Source organism: Calidris pugnax, unplaced genomic scaffold (assembly GCF_001431845.1).
Source record: "Calidris pugnax isolate Ruff unplaced genomic scaffold, ASM143184v1 scaffold298, whole genome shotgun sequence".
NCBI classification, from domain to species: Eukaryota; Metazoa; Chordata; class Aves; order Charadriiformes; family Scolopacidae; genus Calidris; species Calidris pugnax.
Genome location: NW_015091152.1, coordinates 76,538 through 96,091, shown reverse-complemented (window position 1 = coordinate 96,091; position 19,554 = coordinate 76,538). Strand labels below are relative to the sequence as shown.

At 39.4% G+C, this 19,554-nt stretch overlaps 1 protein-coding gene and 1 long non-coding RNA gene across 2 annotated transcripts; both read right to left on the bottom strand.

The window, feature by feature from the left end:
* Positions 1-8,329: 8,329 nt before the first annotated feature.
* LOC106898160 lies at positions 8,330-10,009 on the bottom strand. Its single transcript, XR_001413885.1, has 2 exons — positions 9,711-10,009; positions 8,330-9,619 (listed from the first exon to the last, which is right to left on the bottom strand). It is a non-coding gene; the product is annotated as an uncharacterized LOC106898160 (long non-coding RNA).
* Positions 10,010-10,957: 948 nt separating this feature from the next.
* On the bottom strand, positions 10,958-18,062 carry LOC106898157 (peroxisome proliferator-activated receptor alpha). Its single transcript, XM_014959260.1, has 3 exons — positions 17,857-18,062; positions 14,350-14,797; positions 10,958-11,520 (listed from the first exon to the last, which is right to left on the bottom strand). The coding sequence occupies exons 1-3, from the start codon at positions 18,040-18,042 to the stop codon at positions 11,273-11,275; spliced, it is 882 nt and encodes a 293-aa protein (XP_014814746.1). The 5' UTR covers positions 18,043-18,062; the 3' UTR covers positions 10,958-11,272.
* Between the last annotated feature and the right edge of the window lie 1,492 nt (positions 18,063-19,554).

The following is a 19,554-nucleotide window of genomic DNA, read 5'->3' as shown; positions in this document are numbered from 1 at the left end:
AAAAAACCAACATGATTTCAGTGAGTTATTTTTACTTCTTTAGGACGCTTGGTTGTAACTGAACCAAGAGTGAGAGATGCTAGAAAGAGAGTGACTGCGCTTTTCAGTCTTAAAACTGGGGTCATTAGAAGCAAGCTGACAAAAAGCACCGTCGTTCTGTGAGTTCCTGTTCTGTGTTCATACCAGCAAAGGTCTCTCTGAGTGTCTCTCTTACCTCATGGTGTTGGCCACAGGTTGTATCTTAGCTCTGAGCTTGGAAGTAGGTTTTAGAAGCTTGGTTAGCGCAGTTCCTCTCTCATCGAGGAGGTGCACCCACCGATGTGCTGGGAAGGACCTAATGTCTCCAAGCTCTTTACCCTCCTCTGTGCCCTTGAAGAGAAAGCCATTTAACTCAATTATTCATAATCATTATCTTTGCCATCATGAAATAATGGGAGAATCATTTAAAGCCCTGTGTCCAGTTTTGGGCCCCTTACCATAAAAAAGACATTAAGGTGCTGGAGTGGGTCCAGAGAAGGGTGACAAAGCTGGTGAGGGGTCTGGAGAATAAGTCTTATGAGGAGAGGCTGAGGGAGCTGGGGGTGTTCAGCCTGGAGAAGAGGAGGCTGAGGGGAGACCTTCTTGCTCTCTCCAACTCCCTGAAAGGAGGGTGTAGAGAGGTGGGGGTCGGTCTCTTCTCCCAAGTCACAGGCGACAGGACGAGAGGAAATGGCCTCAAGTTGCCCCAGGGGAGGTTCAGGCTGGATATTAGGAAAAATTTTTTCACTGAAAGGGTTCTCAGCCATTGGAATGGGCTGCCCAGGGAGGTGGTTGAGGCACCATCCCTGGAGGTGTTCAAAAGACGGGTTGATGTAGTGCTGGGAGGTATGGTTTAGTGATGATGCTTTTTGTTTGTTGAGAGGGTGTCTATTTTTGTCAGTGAGGTTGACGGTTGGACAAGATGATCTTTAAGGTCCCTTCCAGCCTAGAAGATTCTGTGATTCTGTGAAGTGACTTCTAAGAACTTGTTGAGTTTAACCAGAGGGGGAGTAGACTGAGAATTAAGAGAGAGCAGGATCTGTAACTACAGGCTTTTTAATTTGGCCCAGCACAGCTCATTCATTTAGCTGGAGTACAACAGAAAAGGCAGGTTAAGGATGGCCAAGTTAGGAAGGACAGGGAACTGCTGGAGAGGGGACAGCAGAGGCCACAAAGGTGATGAGGGGCCTGGAGCATCTGATGAGGAAAGGCTGAAGGACTTGGGTCTTTTTAGTCTGGAGAAGGCTGAGGGGGGATCTGATCAACACCTATAAATACTTCAAGAGTGGGTGTCAGGAGGATGGGGCCGGTCTTTTTTCAGTGGTGCCCAGGGACAGGACAAGAGGAAATGTGCACAAACTGGAACATAAGAAGTTCCACCTAAACATGAGGAGGAACTTCTTTCCTGTGAGGGTGGCAGAGCCCTGGCAGAGGCTGCCCAGGGAGGTGGTGGAATCTCCTTCTCTGGAGACATTCAAACCCCTCCTGGACACGTTCCTGTGCAACCTGCTCTGGGTGGCCCTGCTCTGGCAGGGGGTTGGACTAGGTGATCTCCAGAGGTCCCTTCCAACCCCACGTCATTCTGTGATACCCTTGTTTCACAGTTACCTGGTTACACATATCTCGTAGGTGAAGAAAAGCATGACTTCCAGCAAGTACCACAAAGTGGTTCAGTAGCCCAGGGTTGTCCAATGTGTTCCATCGTGTCTGGTCCAGGCTTTAGGGATAGAAGGGTGACCTGTGTGCGGTTTGGTGGTTCCTGGAATAACAAAGGATCTGTGCCCAGCTGTTAAAACTTGGGTATTCCACATTCTCATGTTACCATTCAACATGAACATTATGGTCCCTGTATCATAACATCTCGGTGTGTATGTGATTTTACAGACCAAACACCATCATGAGGCAACTTACCATTCAACATGAACATTATGGTCCCTGTATCGTCTTGGTGTGTATGTGATTTTGCAGACCAAACACCATCATGAGGCAACTTAACAGCCACGAGGCCTACTCTTCAAGATGGCCTTGAAGCTCTTGAGGGCCTTTATTGTTCGGTTTCATCAGGTTCCCCGAGTACTTTCAGAGGCTCAAAATCAGGCTCTCAGTGCTCCTGAGCACAGCCAAGGAAGAAATCTGACTCTTTACCCTTTCCTTAATTGTTCTTCGACGCTCTTTTACCAGTTTCCCCAGGTTCTTGAGGGGAAAATGATTCTCTGTGACTTACCCTCCCAACTGATGTAACTGAAGCCATGTGCTACCCTTAGAAGAAGGGTGTTTACTACATAGAAGTGTATTCAATGCTTGGTGACTTTAACAAACCTCTCGAGCTGGTCGTACCATCAATGAGAATGGATGGACACAGCAGGATGGTGGGTCAGCAGACAAATGGATCAAATATATACATTGCATTTATATTTATATCATAGAATGGTTTGGGTTGGAAGGGACCTTAAAGATCATCCAGTTCCAACCCCCCTGCCCTGGGCAGGGACACCTCCCACCAGCCCAGGTTGCTCCAAGCCCCATCCAGCCTGGCCTTGACCCCCTCCAGGGATGGGGCAGCCACAGCTTCTCTGGGCAACCTGTTCCAGTGTCTCACCACCCTCTCATCTATGGATGTTACACACATTCCTAATTTCAAAGGTGTGTCTAACAGTTAATCAGCACTTTCAAGAGGCTTCAAATACCATTCCAGCTTTAAAAGATCCTTGCAATACCCACATCTTATTATGTAGTAAACATACTTAATGTAATTCATTAATAAGTATTTGATGCTAACCCAAAAAATCTGGGCACCAGTCCCACCAGGGTTTCTTACCCTCTCTTGTTCCCTACCCAAATCAGCACCATTACATTGCAGAGAATTACTTCCCTGGAAACAAAAGATCAGCACTAGTCATTAAATTCACTTTTAAAAATACTTTATTTTTTTATTTTTTTTTTTTAAAACCATTAAGGCAAAACTGTATTTCATGAAGGTGTTTACATTCAATCTTAAAGAATGACCTTTGTTGGGTTTTGGTTTTTTTTTTTCTTTTTAAAGCACGTAGGTTCCTACCAGTCTCTGTACAAACAGTATGAATCCAACCTCTTATTTTTAAAGGAGACGGGGGGGGGAAAAATAAATCAGAATGTAAAAAAAGAAGAAAAACGTTTAGTTCAAGTTTTTTTTTCATCCTAGCTCAGTAGGCTGGTAACATCTGAGAATGCATCATCCTGTTTAGCTGGATGTCATTTTTACATTCACGAAAGTGCAAGAGGATTTTGTCTTTCCTATAAATCCCTGGGAGACCGGGGCTTCCATTCTTTCTTGAAAATGACATTTGCATTGTTCTGACAGAAAGGAACTTGGCTTGAATTAGTGGTATTTTACTGGGAAATGAGCATTCCATGAGAATTAGGTTTGATTACTCCCTGCAAGAACTGCCTGCTCTTTGTAAATTCCGTATTTACTGCAGTAAAACGTACCCAAAACCTTCTAAAAACACAGGTGACTGGAAACAATGATCTGGGTGGGGTTTTTTTTCCTCTTTAATATTGATACCTTGATTTAATTAAACACTTGTTAGTTCTAGCGATTAGGGTTTGGCAAAAAAATGTCCTTTTTTTGTGTCATCTCAGATAACAGACAATTTAAGAGGCGATAAAGGGTTTTTAACATCCTGATGTCATTAAACTGTTGTGTTACGTTCCTAAAGACAACTTGAAGTGATTGTTGGTAAAAGCTGTGAAGTAGCAGGAGCAGAATGAACCCCAGCTCAGCCCAGGAGCCCATCCAACGGGGCTTTTGTCCAGCAGTGAAGGGGGTTGTTCTGGTTAAAATGGGCTCTATTAAAACCTTGATTAGATTCGTTACTACTAAAGAAATAACTGAAGCCACCAATGTTCTTCCACTCCTGTGTTTTACGGAGGGGGAGCGGTGGCTTCTCGTGCCCACCCATCCCGCGGGATGCGTCTCCCAGGGGAGAGGGATGAAGCAGTTGATGGGGAGCAGCTCCATGATTTAATTAAACACTTGTTAGTTCTAGCGATTAGGGTTTGGCAAAAAAATGTCCTTTTTTTGTGTCATCTCAGATAACAGACAATTTAAGAGGCGATAAAGGGTTTTTAACATCCTGATGTCATTAAACTGTTGTGTTACGTTCCTAAAGACAACTTGAAGTGATTGTTGGTAAAAGCTGTGAAGTAGCAGGAGCAGAATGAACCCCAGCTCAGCCCAGGAGCCCATCCAACGGGGCTTTTGTCCAGCAGTGAAGGGGGTTGTTCTGGTTAAAATGGGCTCTATTAAAACCTTGATTAGATTCGTTACTACTAAAGAAATAACTGAAGCCACCAATGTTCTTCCACTCCTGTGGCTCACGGAGGGGGAGCGGTGGCTTCTCGTGCCCACCCATCCCACGGGATGCGTCTCCCAGGAGAGAGGGATGAAGCAGTTGATGGGGAGCAGCTCCATGTGGGCAGAAGAGCCCCCCCAGAGGCTGCTCCCCGACCCCAGGGACCTGCCTCAAGGCTGAAGGGCAGCACCAGCAGCTCTGTCCCTGGCAGCAGGACCAAGGCACCGGGTCTCTGGGCAAGGCCACCCCACACAAACACACCTGGACGTGCCGGAGGTGACCGAGCGGGGATCAGACCAGCACTCAACGGGGTTATTTGTGTAGGAACCACCCAGCAGAAGGTTTGCCAACACTTCTTGCAGTTCCTGTCGTGCATCACGAGCAAGATCTCCAATGGTGCTGCCCCACTCCTGGGCGGGAGGAGGAGAACACACCACTTTCAGCAACCAAAATATTGGCAAACGTGCGTGTTTTTGCCGTGGGTTTTCCTTAAACCACCAAACTTGTGGTATCGATCGTAAGGCTGGTGCCTCTTCCACAATAGGGATTGCTGTACCTGAATATTCAACCTGAGCAAACATACCAAAACACTTTAAAAAAAAAAAACAAAAAACCCAACTTTAAGTACCTTATGCCTGATCTTGCAGTCCTTATTTAAGGCCCAGCCTGTAATCAGATTAATCTCTTCTGTGCGTGCAGCCTCTCACCTGGGCAGAGGCAGCTCATCTGGAATTGAGGTCCTTGCAATAGGAATTGTGTTTTGAAACATCCTTGCAATGGAATCAGACAAGGTGGACTAACACAAGAAAGGAGTTCAAGAAAAAAAACAGCACAACAACCCACAAAACAGCGTCAGAAGCCCCAAAAAACCCTTTAAAAAACCTGTAAGGACGTTTGAGAACACCAAAGAGGAAATATCCTTGCTCTGGGATGGCTTCAGCTCACAAAGAATGTGTATCACGTGTTTGCAGTGTGAAGGGACAGAGCTGTTAGGACCTTTTACAGGGTTTTGTCATTGCTGCCTACGAAATAGAGGAAAAAAAAAGTAGCAGTAGGGGGTACCACAAGAAAGTCCAGCAGAGCTTTTACAAATCTGACCCAAACACCTTAGCAGAAAATATACCTCTGCGGTGACACCCATCGAGGGAAAGTTTCAAAACACAGTGAGTTGGGGCAATAAAGTTTTAAATATTCTAAATGAAACGCTGTGAGTATTAATCACTGCTGGAAGCTTTGGAATACACTGTGCTTGTACTGGATGCTGTGTTTTGACCACAGCAAAAGAAAAGGTAGACTTTAAAAAAGGCAACGCACCTGTATGAGGAGTCGTTAGCAGGAAGGCTGCAGGCACAGACCGTCCCACCTGAATCAAAGGACACAGAACCCCTGTGAACAGATTTCTACTTAAAATCATAAAGGGAACGCTCCTATAGAAAAGCCAGTAATGGCATTTCAACCTTTTGTTTTGTGCTACCAAATTTTATATCTTTAAATAAAACTGCAGCTCGACCTCAGCGCAGGCAGCAGGAAATAATCCCGACAATACGCATTGGTATTTCTCAGTTCCTCAGAAAATATCAGTATTAGAGTAAGAACAGAATGGAGCTCTTTTTAGCTCTCTGTTCAGACCACCACGCTGGACAGCAAAGAGGAACCCAGTTCTATAAATTGTCTTACATGTTGGTGAATTTGAGTTTAAAACCATTAGAAATATGCACTTGATTTTGGGGATTACAGCTCTTCCCTCACCTAGACTTACTTTTATTAAAATTAAATAAAAGGAAGTCTACGTTGTCTGTGAAAATATATTTTTAAATTGTGTTACAATTGTCAAGCGCAAACATCGATAAGAATTGCAGAATTTGTGATACTTCTTCACAGATGATACAGTAATAAAGACCAGACAGGAATAAATAGCAGTTTGTCTTTGACTTCAGGCCCATCATCCTTACCCCAAAAAAGTAAATCTTTCCTCACTGTACAAAAGGGTTCACGAGATAAAAGTATGAAACAAATATTTAAATTAAATAATTTACATATTTTTCTTAAAGCACCTCTGTAATATAATTTAGTGAAAGTTTATACCTTGCAATTATATTCTTGTATTTTACAAATCGAAACATGACAAAATGGTATTACATTAAATTAAAAAAAAAAAAATCCCACAATACATAACAATATCAATAATCTTAGATCAAACCCACATATAATTTAAATCTCTAGTAAAAGAAGGATAATAAAGCTGATTAAACCCAGATAAAAAAAAAAAAAAATTAAATGGAACTGATTATTCAGAAAGCACGTGAGCTACAAGCAAGCACCAGATACCACACGACACCTTACATTTCAACACTTGCTAAAAGATTAAGGTTTGCAGGGAAGGCCCATTATTTGTAAGACCTTAAGCTTAAGCAATATCCCAACAGCTGCAAATGCATGTGTTAAATGGAGTTGCAGATTTGCAACTCAGTTAACAGGGATGCTTTGAAGGGGAGACAGAGCTGAAATTGTTCCTCTTTCAGACCCAGCCCAGGGTAATCTCTGCTGCTGTGGCTGAGGTGGCTCTAAGTCCTTCAGGCTTTCCCTCAGAAATAAGGAGGAAACTCAAATTTAATAGTATGTGACCCAGCTCTCGTGATGAATAAATCTCCCCAAGTTTTAGCAGTTTGAATAAACAAACAAATGTTTAGATGCTTATTATAAGCTCTTTGATTTGCAAACTTGTGCTAGCTCTCTCATGAGAACAGACTTAGTGCAACTGCTGGTATTTCCTAAATCTGTGCAGGCCAGAAGTAATGCAAAAATATGCTCTTTGGCAACACTTCAGCTTTCTAGCAGCTGGCTAGAACCAAAGCACAAGGGCAAAGACTTCTTTCAAGGCGAAAAAAGATTCCATTTCTGTAAGTGAAAGACATTCCTATGTATTGTCTGCCCATTTGGGGCAATTCAAAGAAAAGTGGGATTCTGAAATTAAAAAAGGTACAAAGTAACTGATTTTTTTTTTTTTTAAATGGCAGTTGGGTGCTGTTACACTGAAGATAGTACACCTTTAAAGAAAATATTTAAGGAGGAGATAAAAAGTGAACATCAGTTTTCCCTAATGCTTGACACAAAACAACTTTTTTTTTTTATTATTATTCTACTTTGTCAAAGTACCTAGGGCATCCCAATTAAAAAATTAAAAAAAACCCCAAACAACCCTCAAAAATAATATAATGTTGAAAATTTAAGTCACACCATTGTTTCCTCAGAGTTTTCCTTGTCCATCTGCTGTCTCCTGGCTTCAGCTGTTGGTGGGTACCTGGCTGCTGACCAAAGTTATTCAATAGTCAAGTTAGTTCTGTTGGTAAGAATCAGATCAAACCTTTACCTAACAAACCAGTAAATCTGCAATGAATTTGTAATCCTAAAAATCTGATCACTTTATTTCCTCCACAGAGGAAGGATTTTCAAATATTCGATGATCTGTACAAGCTGGAGATGCTGAAGGTTCCTCAGTAATATTCCTCACACAGGGGCAGCAGGGTGGGCACTGCAACCCAGCCCCAATTTTAGGCCATGTCAGCATCTTGTTCATATTTCTGTAATTCTGTGTTCTTGCCATTTTTTTTTTGTTTTTCATTAAAGGTCTGCAATTTAATTTAAAACAGAAATCAAGCTTCAGTGTCCAAGGAGCTAGTAAAAAAAATAAAAAAAAAATAAAATGCTTGCTGGTTTTCAAATAACAAACCAAAATGGATTTGGAACATGAAAAATGCACATTATGCACTTTCCTAACGTTGCTAATAGGAACCTGTTAGAAGCAGCTGCTCATATAGCTACATGTTATGCCTTCCAATGAATGATGCTGGTTTTAATTCTTTATAGTTTTGCTGAGAATTAAATTATTTGTTATTAGATTTTCATGGGGGGTTGTTTGCTGAGAATTAAATTATTTGTTATTAGATTTTCATGAGGGGGTTTGTTGGTTTTCGTTCTTTCTTTTTTTTTTTTAAAGTTTCAGTAAAGTGTTTTAGCCGCTTTTGAGAAAAAGAATGGGAAAAATACTTTTTGCCCACACTGACCGTGCCTGATTTTCCTGAGAAACCTGAGTACACCCAAACTATGGAACACAACTTTGAAATTTTCCCTTTGAGTACATCTCAGCTTAGGGAGGGGGGGGGAAAAACCCTACAACTTTCAACTTATACTTCCTTTTATTTTTGAAGATAAATTTCAAACAGTTGGCTCTTTGAGTTTCAGTAAGCCATCGCAGAATGACTGCTATTTTGACAATTTTTTTGGGGGGTAAGCAATATTGCATCTCAATTATTTCAACGCTCGACGGCTCGTGCCAAACCCCACGGTTCCTTAGGGAAGCAGGGCTGGCTCCAAGAAGAAAGCAGCAGCATTGCTAAAATCCTGGTGCTGTTTCTGAGGCCGTAGTCCCTACTGCTGTAAAAGACACAAAAGACAACCTATTTCTTATCTGACCTTTCCTGGTGAGACCAACAATCCTCCTCTTCAAATGAAGCATCAGAATTAGCTGCAACGTACGGTCTATTCTTCCTGTTGCCCACTGGTGACAGGGGAAGGGGAGAGAGTTGTGTGTCCCTGCATTTCTTGTTGCTATCCTGCCCCAGCTGGGCACCAAACTGAAGGCCTATGCTTCCATATTTTACACTAAATATATATCTGACACCACCACCTCTGCTAATGACCTGGATAAATACCAAATGGCTTTGAAACCTGTAATTTATCCACTTGCCGAGCCGTGCCAGCGGGCCAGTAAAGAAACAAATGTTGTGACTAAAATAAGAATCATTGTGTGATGTTCTCATTTTCTCCATCTTGCTTAATTCTTGCAGTGAAGGTTTAAGATTCTGAAGTCTTCAAACGTGCTACAATCAAACAAGTACAAAGTGTCCTCCTGTGCCACTGAAAGCTTACCTATTGTGAAAATGCTAGGATCAGCTCCTGAGATCTCTGTGTTATGAAACATATAGTAAAATAAGGATAAATAATGTGAATTTACCATATTAAAAAAAATAATGAAAGAAACAGCACAGTGTCTTGCATGCAACTAGCACTTGTGTGTGGTACTCTGAGAAAAGATCCTGTAAAATGGCAAAGTCAACTTGTTCTGTTATGGCTTATTTTGCATCGGGAGTAAGTGCTGTTGTAAAATCAGAGCTTGCTCTCAGAAAGAGGATAAACTTCCAGCTGTGCTCTCTGCCAGATGTTACACAATCGACACCTACAAATGCTGTTCCTGGTAATACTGTCACCTTATCCACTATGGCTGTGTGGACAACAACAGAGACTGCTGGGATAGTCTAGCTAGAACTTCTGTTGAGAAGGCCTAAAAAGGAATATCACCTTATCCACTATGGCTGTGTGGACAACGACAGAGACTGCTGGGATAGTCTATAGCTAGTGCTTCTGTTGAGAGGGCCTAAAAAGGAATAAAAGGAATATATCTGAGTGGATAACTGGAAAACGTGAAACTGTATTCATCAGAAAGTAAACAGGTCCAAACAACTCCATACTGCCAAGACACTTAGACTCATAGAGTTGTCCAGGCTGGAAGGGACCTCCAAAGGCCATCTAGTCCGACCCCCCCGCAGTCAGCAGGGACACCCCCAACTAGACCAGGTTGCCCAGGGCCTCGTCGAGCCTCTCCTTGAATATCTCCAGGGATGGGGCCTCAACCACCTCCCTGGGCAACCTGTTCCAGTGCTCCACCACCCTCACAGGGAAGAACCCTCTCCTCATCTCCAGTCTAAATCTGTTCCCCTCCAGCTTGAAGCCATTGCCCCTCGTCCTGTCACTGCAGGCCTTTCTAAACAGGCTCTCCCCAGCCTTCCTGTAGCCCCCCTCAGGTACTGGAAGGCTGCTATTAGGGCTCCCCGGAGCCTCCTCTTCTCCAGGCTGACCACCCCCAGCTCCCTCAGCCTGTCAAGACTTGTCAAGAAAAAAGGTGCCTTTCCTATACAATCATTTCTTCAGAAAAAGCTACCACTGCACTAGAATGCTGCGCAGCTGAAACTGTTTCTTCTGGGCTAGGATCAGATTTTTCAGTCTCTCCAAAGCTCTTTCTAATTCCAAATAGTATTTTTAAGTCAAAAATGCATCTTGAGCTATTATAAGTTCTCCAAAAAATACATGGCACGGTATTTTTCCTGATTTTCATTAAAGCACTTTTGCAAAAAGGGTTCCATTGCTGTATCGCATTTACTCTTCAAGAAACACCTGAATAGAGCATCCCTGCTGTATTTTAGATAACTCTTCAGCTTTTATTTCATTTTGTAAAAAACCCACCTTTTAAACATGCTAATCCTAAGGTATACCAATGTAGTACTCTATGAAGCTGCACTGCATTTCATGGAATTAAAGCAGCAGCAGATCAAAGGTCCTTTCAAATTTTTTAGAAGTATCTGTACAGTAATATCCAACCATTTGATACACCTAGACTGCTGTAAGAAAAAGTGTTAGTTGGTTCTCAGTAATTACCATTAGCCAAAAGTGCATAATCTTTATGATTGTGCATATAGCGGAGAGAATTTGCTGAATTTGTTACATTAATTCTAAACTGACTATGCCGAGAGGAAACGCAATTTTGTTCATTTCTGTTACATAACATTCTGATTTATTATACAAATTCGTATTCCTTACCAATCTGCAAATTCCCAAAGAAAAGAACCCATTGTAAGACACGTTGTGAACACTATGATCAGGATGTTTTCGCAGAACTCTTTCAAAAGAAGACAAAAGATCCCAAACCAAAAGAAGTGTAACCCTCCAGTTACCCAGCTTTTAGATTTTTTCATGCTCCTGGCTGAGTGAACAGCAGAGAACTGTGCAAGTAGTTTTGCTCCCATCCGTTACTAGTATTGCTCATCTTTAAATATTGTGGCAAAAAAAAATAATACTCAAAGTCCTTAATACATATCCCTGTAGATTTCCTGTAGTAAAGGGTGTAAATGTGCATCAGATTCAGTCTTCTTAATTATCTGAACAAGTTGAGCGTGCTCTGTGACAAGCTGTCGGAGGTCAGCCATTTTTTGGAGAAGTTTTGGGAAGAGGAAGGTGTCGTCGGGATGGTTGGTTTGCAAGTGAAGTTTCAGTACATGCACAATGCTCTCCTGCATTTTTTCAATGTATCCTACATTGACAAGACCAGGACGATCTGTTCTCAAAACAGACAAAAAAGAATACATGTCATCATTTTCAAATTATTCTTTAAAGTAGGCTACTTTAGAGATTCTGTGTTATAGGCTGCAGGGTATATTTATATTATACACCGAGGGCAATGAATCTTTGGGGAAAAAAAAAGAAAATAAGGAAAAAAAACAAGAAAGAAAAGAAGAAAAAACAAGAAAGAAAAGAAGAAAAAACAAGAAAGAAAAGAAGAAAAAACAAAAAGAAAAGAAGAAAAAACAAAAAGAAAGAAGAAAAAACAAAAAGAAAAGAAGAAAAAACAAAAAGAAAAGAAGAAAAAACAAAAAGAAAAGAAGAAAAAACAAAAAGAAAAGAAGAAAAAACAAAAAGAAAAGAAGAAAAAACAAAAAGAAAAGAAGAAAAAACAAAAAGAAAAGAAGAAAAAACAAAAAGAAAAGAAGAAAAAACAAAAAGAAAAGAAGAAAAAACAAAAAGAAAAGAAGAAAAAACAAAAAGAAAAGAAGAAAAAACAAAAAGAAAAGAAGAAAAAACAAAAAGAAAAGAAGAAAAAACAAAAAGAAAAGAAGAAAAAACAAAAAGAAAAGAAGAAAAAACAAAAAGAAAAGAAGAAAAAACAAAAAGAAAAGAAGAAAAAACAAAAAGAAAAGAAGAAAAAACAAAAAGAAAAGAAGAAAAAACAAAAAGAAAAGAAGAATAAGGGGGAAAGGGGGGGGAAGAAAAGAAGAAAAAACAAAAAGAAAAGAAGAAAAAACAAAAAGAAAAGAAGAAAAAACAAAAAGAAAAGAAGAAAAAACAAAAAGAAAAGAAGAATAAGGGGGAAAAGGGGGGGGAAAGGGGGGGGGAAGAAGGGAGGGAGGAAAGAAGGAAGGAAGGAAAAGAAGGAAAAAAAGAAGGAAAAAAAGAAGGAAAAAAAGAAGGAAAAAAAGAAGGAAAAAAAGAAGGAAAAAAAGAAGGAAAAAAAGAAGGAAAAAAAGAAGGAAAAAAAGAAGGAAAAAAAGAAGGAAAAAAAGAAGGAAAAAAAGAAGGAAAAAAAGAAGGAAAAAAAGAAGGAAAAAAAGAAGGAAAAAAAGAAGGAAAAAAAGAAGGAAAAAAAGAAGGAAAAAAAGAAGGAAAAAAAGAAGGAAAAAAAGAAGGAAAAAAAGAAGGAAAAAAAGAAGGAAAAAAAGAAGGAAAAAAGGAAAAAAAAAAGAAAAAAAGAAAAAAAAGAAAAAAAAGGAAAAAAAGAAAAAAAAGAAAAAAAGAAAAAAAAAAGAAAAAAGAAAAAAATAAAAGAAAAAAGAAAAAAATAAAAGAAAAAAGAGACTAGTTTCCCTTATCCCTTTGGCCAAAGTTTTGCCAATGCCCACAGTTATTTGAGGAGAGATTTCAATACTACTAAATACAACCCCAAAGAAAAAAAACCCACATCCCCCAAAACCAGCGTAAGTATCCAGTTCTGTATTCTGTACATCCCGATAACAGAATTCCAACAATAAGGAGGGAGTAAAAAGCATGTGGGTATTTCTAGAGAGTTCTTGAAGTTTGGTAGCAATAGGGCAAGCCAAATAATAGGCTTTCACTCTTGGTTCCCATATGTTTATTGCCAGAGAACAATTCTTGACAGGATAGAGAGAAGCATCTATGAAGGATGTTTTACTCATTGTAGAATATGATCTCATTTTCAGCTACTTACAGTCCTGTAATACCTTCACTTTCCAAATCAAACTTCTCTGTAAGAAGTCTGGGATAACAGACTAAACATGCTTCTTGAAACCTTAAGCTAGTTCCAAGGAGGAGAGAAAAAAACAAAAAAAAACCAACCCCAAAACATTTTGCCTGCAAACAACTCTCTTGACGTTTGAAAACACGTCAAAATACCAATGTATTGTGCAAAAGTAATTCAAGATTTGATGGGAACCTGCTCTCTAAACTAGCACATGAAGCTTTTGAATGTCTGTAGATGGTATCTCTCTTCTTGCAATCGCTGAGGGTGCAACATAGGAAGCGAAACATCCTCTGAGTTTGGCAGAAAACAAAAAAAGGCAGGCAGGAGTAGCTGTTGGAACCTTCTTGATCTTTTATTTTCCTTTCTCAAAATGCTTTGGGATAGTTTTGAACTGAACCGTAAATATGAACATCCTAACTTTCTAGAGGAATGAAAGGAGTATAAATTACTATTACATTTGTGTCCCTTCACTCACAAGCAGTTCAAACAACAGGAATTAAAAAAACCAAACAAACTAACAACAAGCTTATCCCATATCCTTAGATACTATGAAATAATTTTTTAAAATACCATCAGCTTTTTTTTTTTTTTAATTAGCTAAGCAAGCTGTTTGTTTAAAACAGCCTGTGACATTAAAATCAGAACACAGGAAGTGCATCAGAGCTGTGCTTTTGTGCAGAACTCATTACGTGATGCAATCAGCAAATGTCAAAGATGAGCAAAGCTATAATCTGCACCTGCCTCCACTCTCATTACATAGAATTTTTCTGCCCATTTGGCTGATACAAATACTGTTTCCAACCCAGCCTTAAAGATCAAAAAAATAAAAATCCTCCCAAGCCCAAACAAAACAACTACCAACACTCTTCATACGCCACTTTTAAAAACAGAGAGTAACTTAGACCCCTCTGTAAGTGAGCTTAAACAGTAATTCCAAGCATGTCTACAATTCTGCAAAGCAAAACACAGAATCAAGACTGTTAATCTTCCATGAAACACACCAAAAGGGAAAATTGGTAATGGTATTATTGAATCTTCAAGAAATATGTAAGCTTTTCCATTAAAAGTATTCATTCGCATGAAGAAAATGTTAAAATTTATTACCTTAAAGAACAAATAGGTAATGCTTACCTCCACAGCAAATGATGGCAGCAACAAAAAGGGATATATCACTATCATCCAATTCTAGTGCGTTAAATTTCATTGCAAAATCAAATTTGGGCTCCATGATATCACAGAATGGCTTTCTCAGGCTTTTCAGGAACTCCCGGGTTATAAAACCATTTCCATAAGCTACCAGCATCCCGTCCTTGTTCATCACAGATGCTAACATGGCAAATATGGCTTCATAAACTCCATATTTTAACAGTGTCACTTGATCATTCAAGTCAAGACTGGAGAAGCCAGGGATAGATTTGGCAAATTCAGTAAGTTCTGTGACAGTCTCTACAGACGTACACTGGCAGCAGTGGAAGATCCGAACTTCTGCTTCCTTGTTCTGAATGCCATTGGCTACCAATTTTGCCACCAGGGTCTTCTCTGCCATACATAAGGTATCCATATCGTGTATAACAAATGGCTACAGAGAAAAAAAAATACAAATGCAGTTACAAACTAATGGTTATTAATCCTTGGTTTCCTAAAGAACTTGATTTTTGACGGACTTTAACTTTTGTGCTAGTCGGTCTTCAACTATTAACAAACCTTGAGTTCTTTCATAGGTCTGCATGAAGAGAAACCATGTGTTACAGAGCTACAAACTGCAACTTCTAAGAACAAGCCTGCTCTGTAAACACCACTAGTCAAATGTAAGTATGTATGACATATCTTTAATCTAGTTTTATGCAGTCGTTAGAGGAAAGATCCAGAAGTACTGTGCTTAGTATGCAGATATCCAGTTCCAAGCAAGTCCCAGAAGGTTCACAAAAGACTCATCTTACCTTCTCCAGAAGCCCAGGTTATTCTGCCTGTGGCTCCTATGGATTCCTAAGCTACCTACACTTGATGCACATCATGAAGCTTTCCTGCTGTAGCCTAGTGGGAATACAGACAGCCATTTAAATACAGGACAGCGTGTCTGCAAAAGAATGTGAACCCTATACTACTCTTGTGTTTTATTATCTGATTTTCATAGAATGTCCCAGCTGATCTACCAAAGAAATTCAGCTCATCTTTGTAGCTCCATTTAATGCTAAGTCATCTCTAGACCCAGAATCCCACCAGAATGTCAGACAACACAAAATTCAGTCTTGATCGTGGTCTTTTCCATAACCACCTTAATTTAAAAAGGTACGTGCATTACAATGTCATGAGCCAGTCTCTTAAAACATCATATTAAAAAAAAAACAACAAAAAAACCAAACATTCAGACTTTCTTGAGAACAGTCAGAACTCAAAAATAGTTTGATATGTATCTGAAGAGTAGTAACCAGAGGACAATTCACAACAGCAAAACAACAAACCTCAACGCTTCTCAGCCTACCAAAGTCATATCAATTGACCTTGAACATAAATCTACTTCCAGAAATGCTAAGCAAAGCACCTTGCCTGTGCTGTTGTGCTCATCTGAGATTAAATAGCATGAGGAACATTTGGTTTCCTGTTAGAAACTCATAGAATTCACTTATTTCACTTGAAAAAACGTCAAACATGCTGATTTCCCAGTTTTCCATTTTTAAATGCTTATGGCAACTACACATTCCATCTCATTTCAGTACTTAGAGTTGTATCAAACAGCACTTCCTCTGTGCATACAGATACGAGCAGAAAGTGGCAAAGCAATAAACCCACCACATTTCTAAACCCTTTAAAAGAAGTAGGCTATCATGTAATCTTTTGGGAATTTATCATCATTTTACTATGGCCACACTTGTTTTCTGCAAAGACCATTTCAATTTAAAAGTGATACCTCATCATCATGAAAAATGTTTGTTCATGCAGAAATGAGTTACGGTGGTGCCAAGAATCAGGATTCACTGAAATCAACTGATAATGTATTGTTCAGAAACAGATGGATTACCAACAACAAACCCTTCATTTTTTTTTCCTGTTAAAAAGTCGAAAGAAAATTAAAATGTCTGTTTTCCCCAGAAATGATGAAACAGATTAAAGAACCTCTCTTCTTCCCTGCAGACTGAAGAATGAGGAAGCTGCCTGTTTATAATATACTAGATCTAATTCCTCATTAATTTTTACTTGTAAATTTACCAAGACACATGCAAGCCACTATTAGCTTGTCAATTGGATTATTATAATCTGAGAGCCTTGACTGCATTAATGCAAACTCAAAAATGAGGGTGCAGTGACCTAGAATCCCTGCATGTACAACACAGATTGTAAATTATGATTCTGATGTGATAACAAGCTTGAAAGGGACTTTTATGCAGATACCTACTTGGTAAGGTGTTAACACATGGCACTTACTGCAGCCTTCTGCCAGCTTGTACCCTCCAAAAAATTTAAGCCTATGCTTAATTTTAAGGATCTCTTTAATCCAGTGAAAAAGACTCTTAATGTAGAAGCCTGTATGCATGGCTAAGCTAAACTATAATACACCAAATTCCATAATTTAGAAGACAGCTTGCTTACAATTTTTATAACAGTCATCCCCACAGGTATATGGTTTTATTATGGCGTATGTAAAACCTTCCCTGCAAATGTTTACTGATATTAAGTATCTTATTTTACCAACAATTTTATCTTCTACATTTAATTAACTTAAATCACAACAAAATAAGAAAAAAAAATGCATAAAGTGAAACAAGTCAGTCCTTACAATAGTTATACTATCTCCTGTGCTACAAAACAAAAAGCAGTTGATAGCATTAAATAGCCAAAATTCTTCATTGTCTAATGATGTTTCTTACCATATTAATTATTTTTTTAGGAAAATTATTCCCAATTCTTAAAACAGTATGGCTCAGACTTAAATCTCGATGTTGTGCAACTAGTAAATATTTCAGAACACATATTAAGTTGTATGAGCTAAGTAAAATTCTTAGAGAACATTCACTATTTGGTATAATACTTGGCTAAGTTATCCTGAAAGAAAAATGACCTCTGCAGTGTATGTGTCTTCCCAACTCTGCTTGCTTCTCCCTTTCAAAGTAACCATAGGTAAAGACCACGAAGACTGGGTGAAGAAACGGCCAGAACCGTAAACAAAGAATTACAAACTCAAGTGTTCTTCCCCCTCCTGCCATTAATATTGTTGTGATTAAAACAAAAGTCTTACAGAGCTCCTGTACACCATAAAAGATAACAGGATTTTTTTTTCCCTTTCATAATAAGAAATTAATTTTGAACCATTTCCCCCACCCATACCAAAAGGTATTTACATTCAGATATCACTTTTTTTTTTTTAATTAAGAACTGATTTTCTTTACCTTGTGTCTAATAGAATTTAAGGTTATGAGCTTCCATTTACAGGTTAATCACATTATTTTCCTGAAGCTTCCTATTATTCTCATAGTGGCTAGAAAAAAAACATATTTACCACAGGTATTCCTTTTGCATATTTCATGTCTGTATCAGCATGATATTTATTTTCAAAAAGATTTGCTTAAGAGTTTAACAAATTATTATAATCACTTTACGTACTCGCCAGCTTTACTTTAAAGTTACAGCAAAAGTACTTACTGGATTGTTATTAGTTTTCCCTGCGAGGATGATTCTGGCTTTAACCTTGTTCATATTGAAGTTTTTCAGGTAAGCATCATGAATTCTTTTGGCGAGTGATTTAAGATCTGCCATTTCTGAATCTTCGACATAATTTTCACCGGTTAGAATTTCTGCTTTCAACTTGGCTTTCTCAGACCTTGGCATTCTTCCAAAACGTATTGCTGATGGGAAGACATAATTGTAAAACAAATGTAAGTTAAACAAAAACCTTTTACCACTTAGATAAGTAAGAATTTCTGTCTAGAAAAACTGAGGTAGAGGTAGTATCTTTATTATGATAAACTCATGAGTAAAAAAAAATCTAATCCTTTCCAACATAGTCGGTGACTATTAAGTCAATATGCTAAACTGAAGGCAATCAGATGTTTCAAATCACAAACTGGTATCTGTAGTGAGCTAGAACGCATGCCTTTTTCCTTCTACATTTCCTAAGTAGTTGTATTTTGTTCTCTTCCTCTTATGTTTTACAACTCCCAACACGAAACTTAAAGTCCAGCTTGGGAATTCTGAAAAACTGAGAAAGTTCATGGCAGGAGCTTGGCATAGAGCACACATGGCAGCTGGAGAGCTGCCTCGGGAGCAACAGAGTTGGGCCCAAATCCCATTGCTGATGCTGAACCTGCTGGGGCATTCAGTTCTTTATGCACCAGATATTCAGTTCAACACATCTGTAGTGTCTAGTGAGAATAAAACAGATCAGAGACCTGGATTTATGCTCAACGCCTATAGTCAATAAAACCTCCTCCTAGACACAGCATTTTATGCTGCTTCTTTCACTAAATTCGCCCTACAAGACTGGAGAGGATGAGAATAGGGTTTGAGTTCCTAGTCTAGTCACTAGGATATTATTTTGAGAGGTAGGAGATGCAAGTTTGAAACACCGCTGCGTATGGAGGTCTCCCAGTTCTTCAGCAAGTGGTCTTGCCATCTAGCAATAAAATAGGCATGTCCACCCCCTTCTTCAGTTTAAAACTACACCAGCTTTCTTTTTAAAAGGGCCCTTATGCTCTGATGGTGTGCAAGGTTTTGAGATTGCTAACATAGCTGGTTACTCTTACCTCATTTCAGTGGGGTCCTCTCACCTCCAGTGAGAGGACAGAACCTCACTGCTCAGAGTGAGCAATTCAGAGCACAGGCAGAATTAACCCTTCAACATGCCCAAGGAATTTTTTCATGACAAAAGGAGGTGTCTGCCCTGGTTTGAGGTAGAATAGAACCAGCTTTCTGTTCAGTAATTTTGCTTCTTAGTTAGGCCTCTTCTAACTCTCTGAAATTAACGGCATATTGTGCAGAAAACTGCCAGTTCTCAGAGTGAGGAGACCTCTGTTTAGAGTTGATGCCAAGGAATGGTAGGCAGAGAGGCTCTTGCTTATACTCATTGCTATAACAACCAAGGTCCACCTGCAGGGAGGAGTGGACAGGAGAGGTGAACCAAACCTGATCAACAGGATATTCCATCCCATCTGCCCCATGCTCTGTAGAAAAGCTGGGGGATCACAGGGTCAGCCTATTTCTCCAATGGCCGACATCCAAAAAGGACCCTGTCTCTTCATCTGCCTTTGATCCTGATCTGTGTGTTCTTGACTCCAGAGCTGGAATCCAGTTCCTGTCCATCACTAAGTCCAGTCTGGGACTTCCCAAGTGCCTGCTGGTGAC

Bases quoted from the DNA above. Each gene is read 5' to 3' on its own strand.
- LOC106898157 (XM_014959260.1), bottom strand. From the start codon at position 18,042: ATGCCAAGGTCTGAGAAAGCCAAGTTGAAAGCAGAAATTCTAACCGGT. The intron at 14,798-17,856 runs GTAAGTACTTTT...TTTTCTCTGTAG, and splicing joins GGAAAACTAATAACAATCCA to CCATTTGTTATACACGATAT. The intron at 11,521-14,349 runs GTAAGCATTACC...TTTTGAGAACAG, and splicing joins TGCCATCATTTGCTGTGGAG to ATCGTCCTGGTCTTGTCAAT.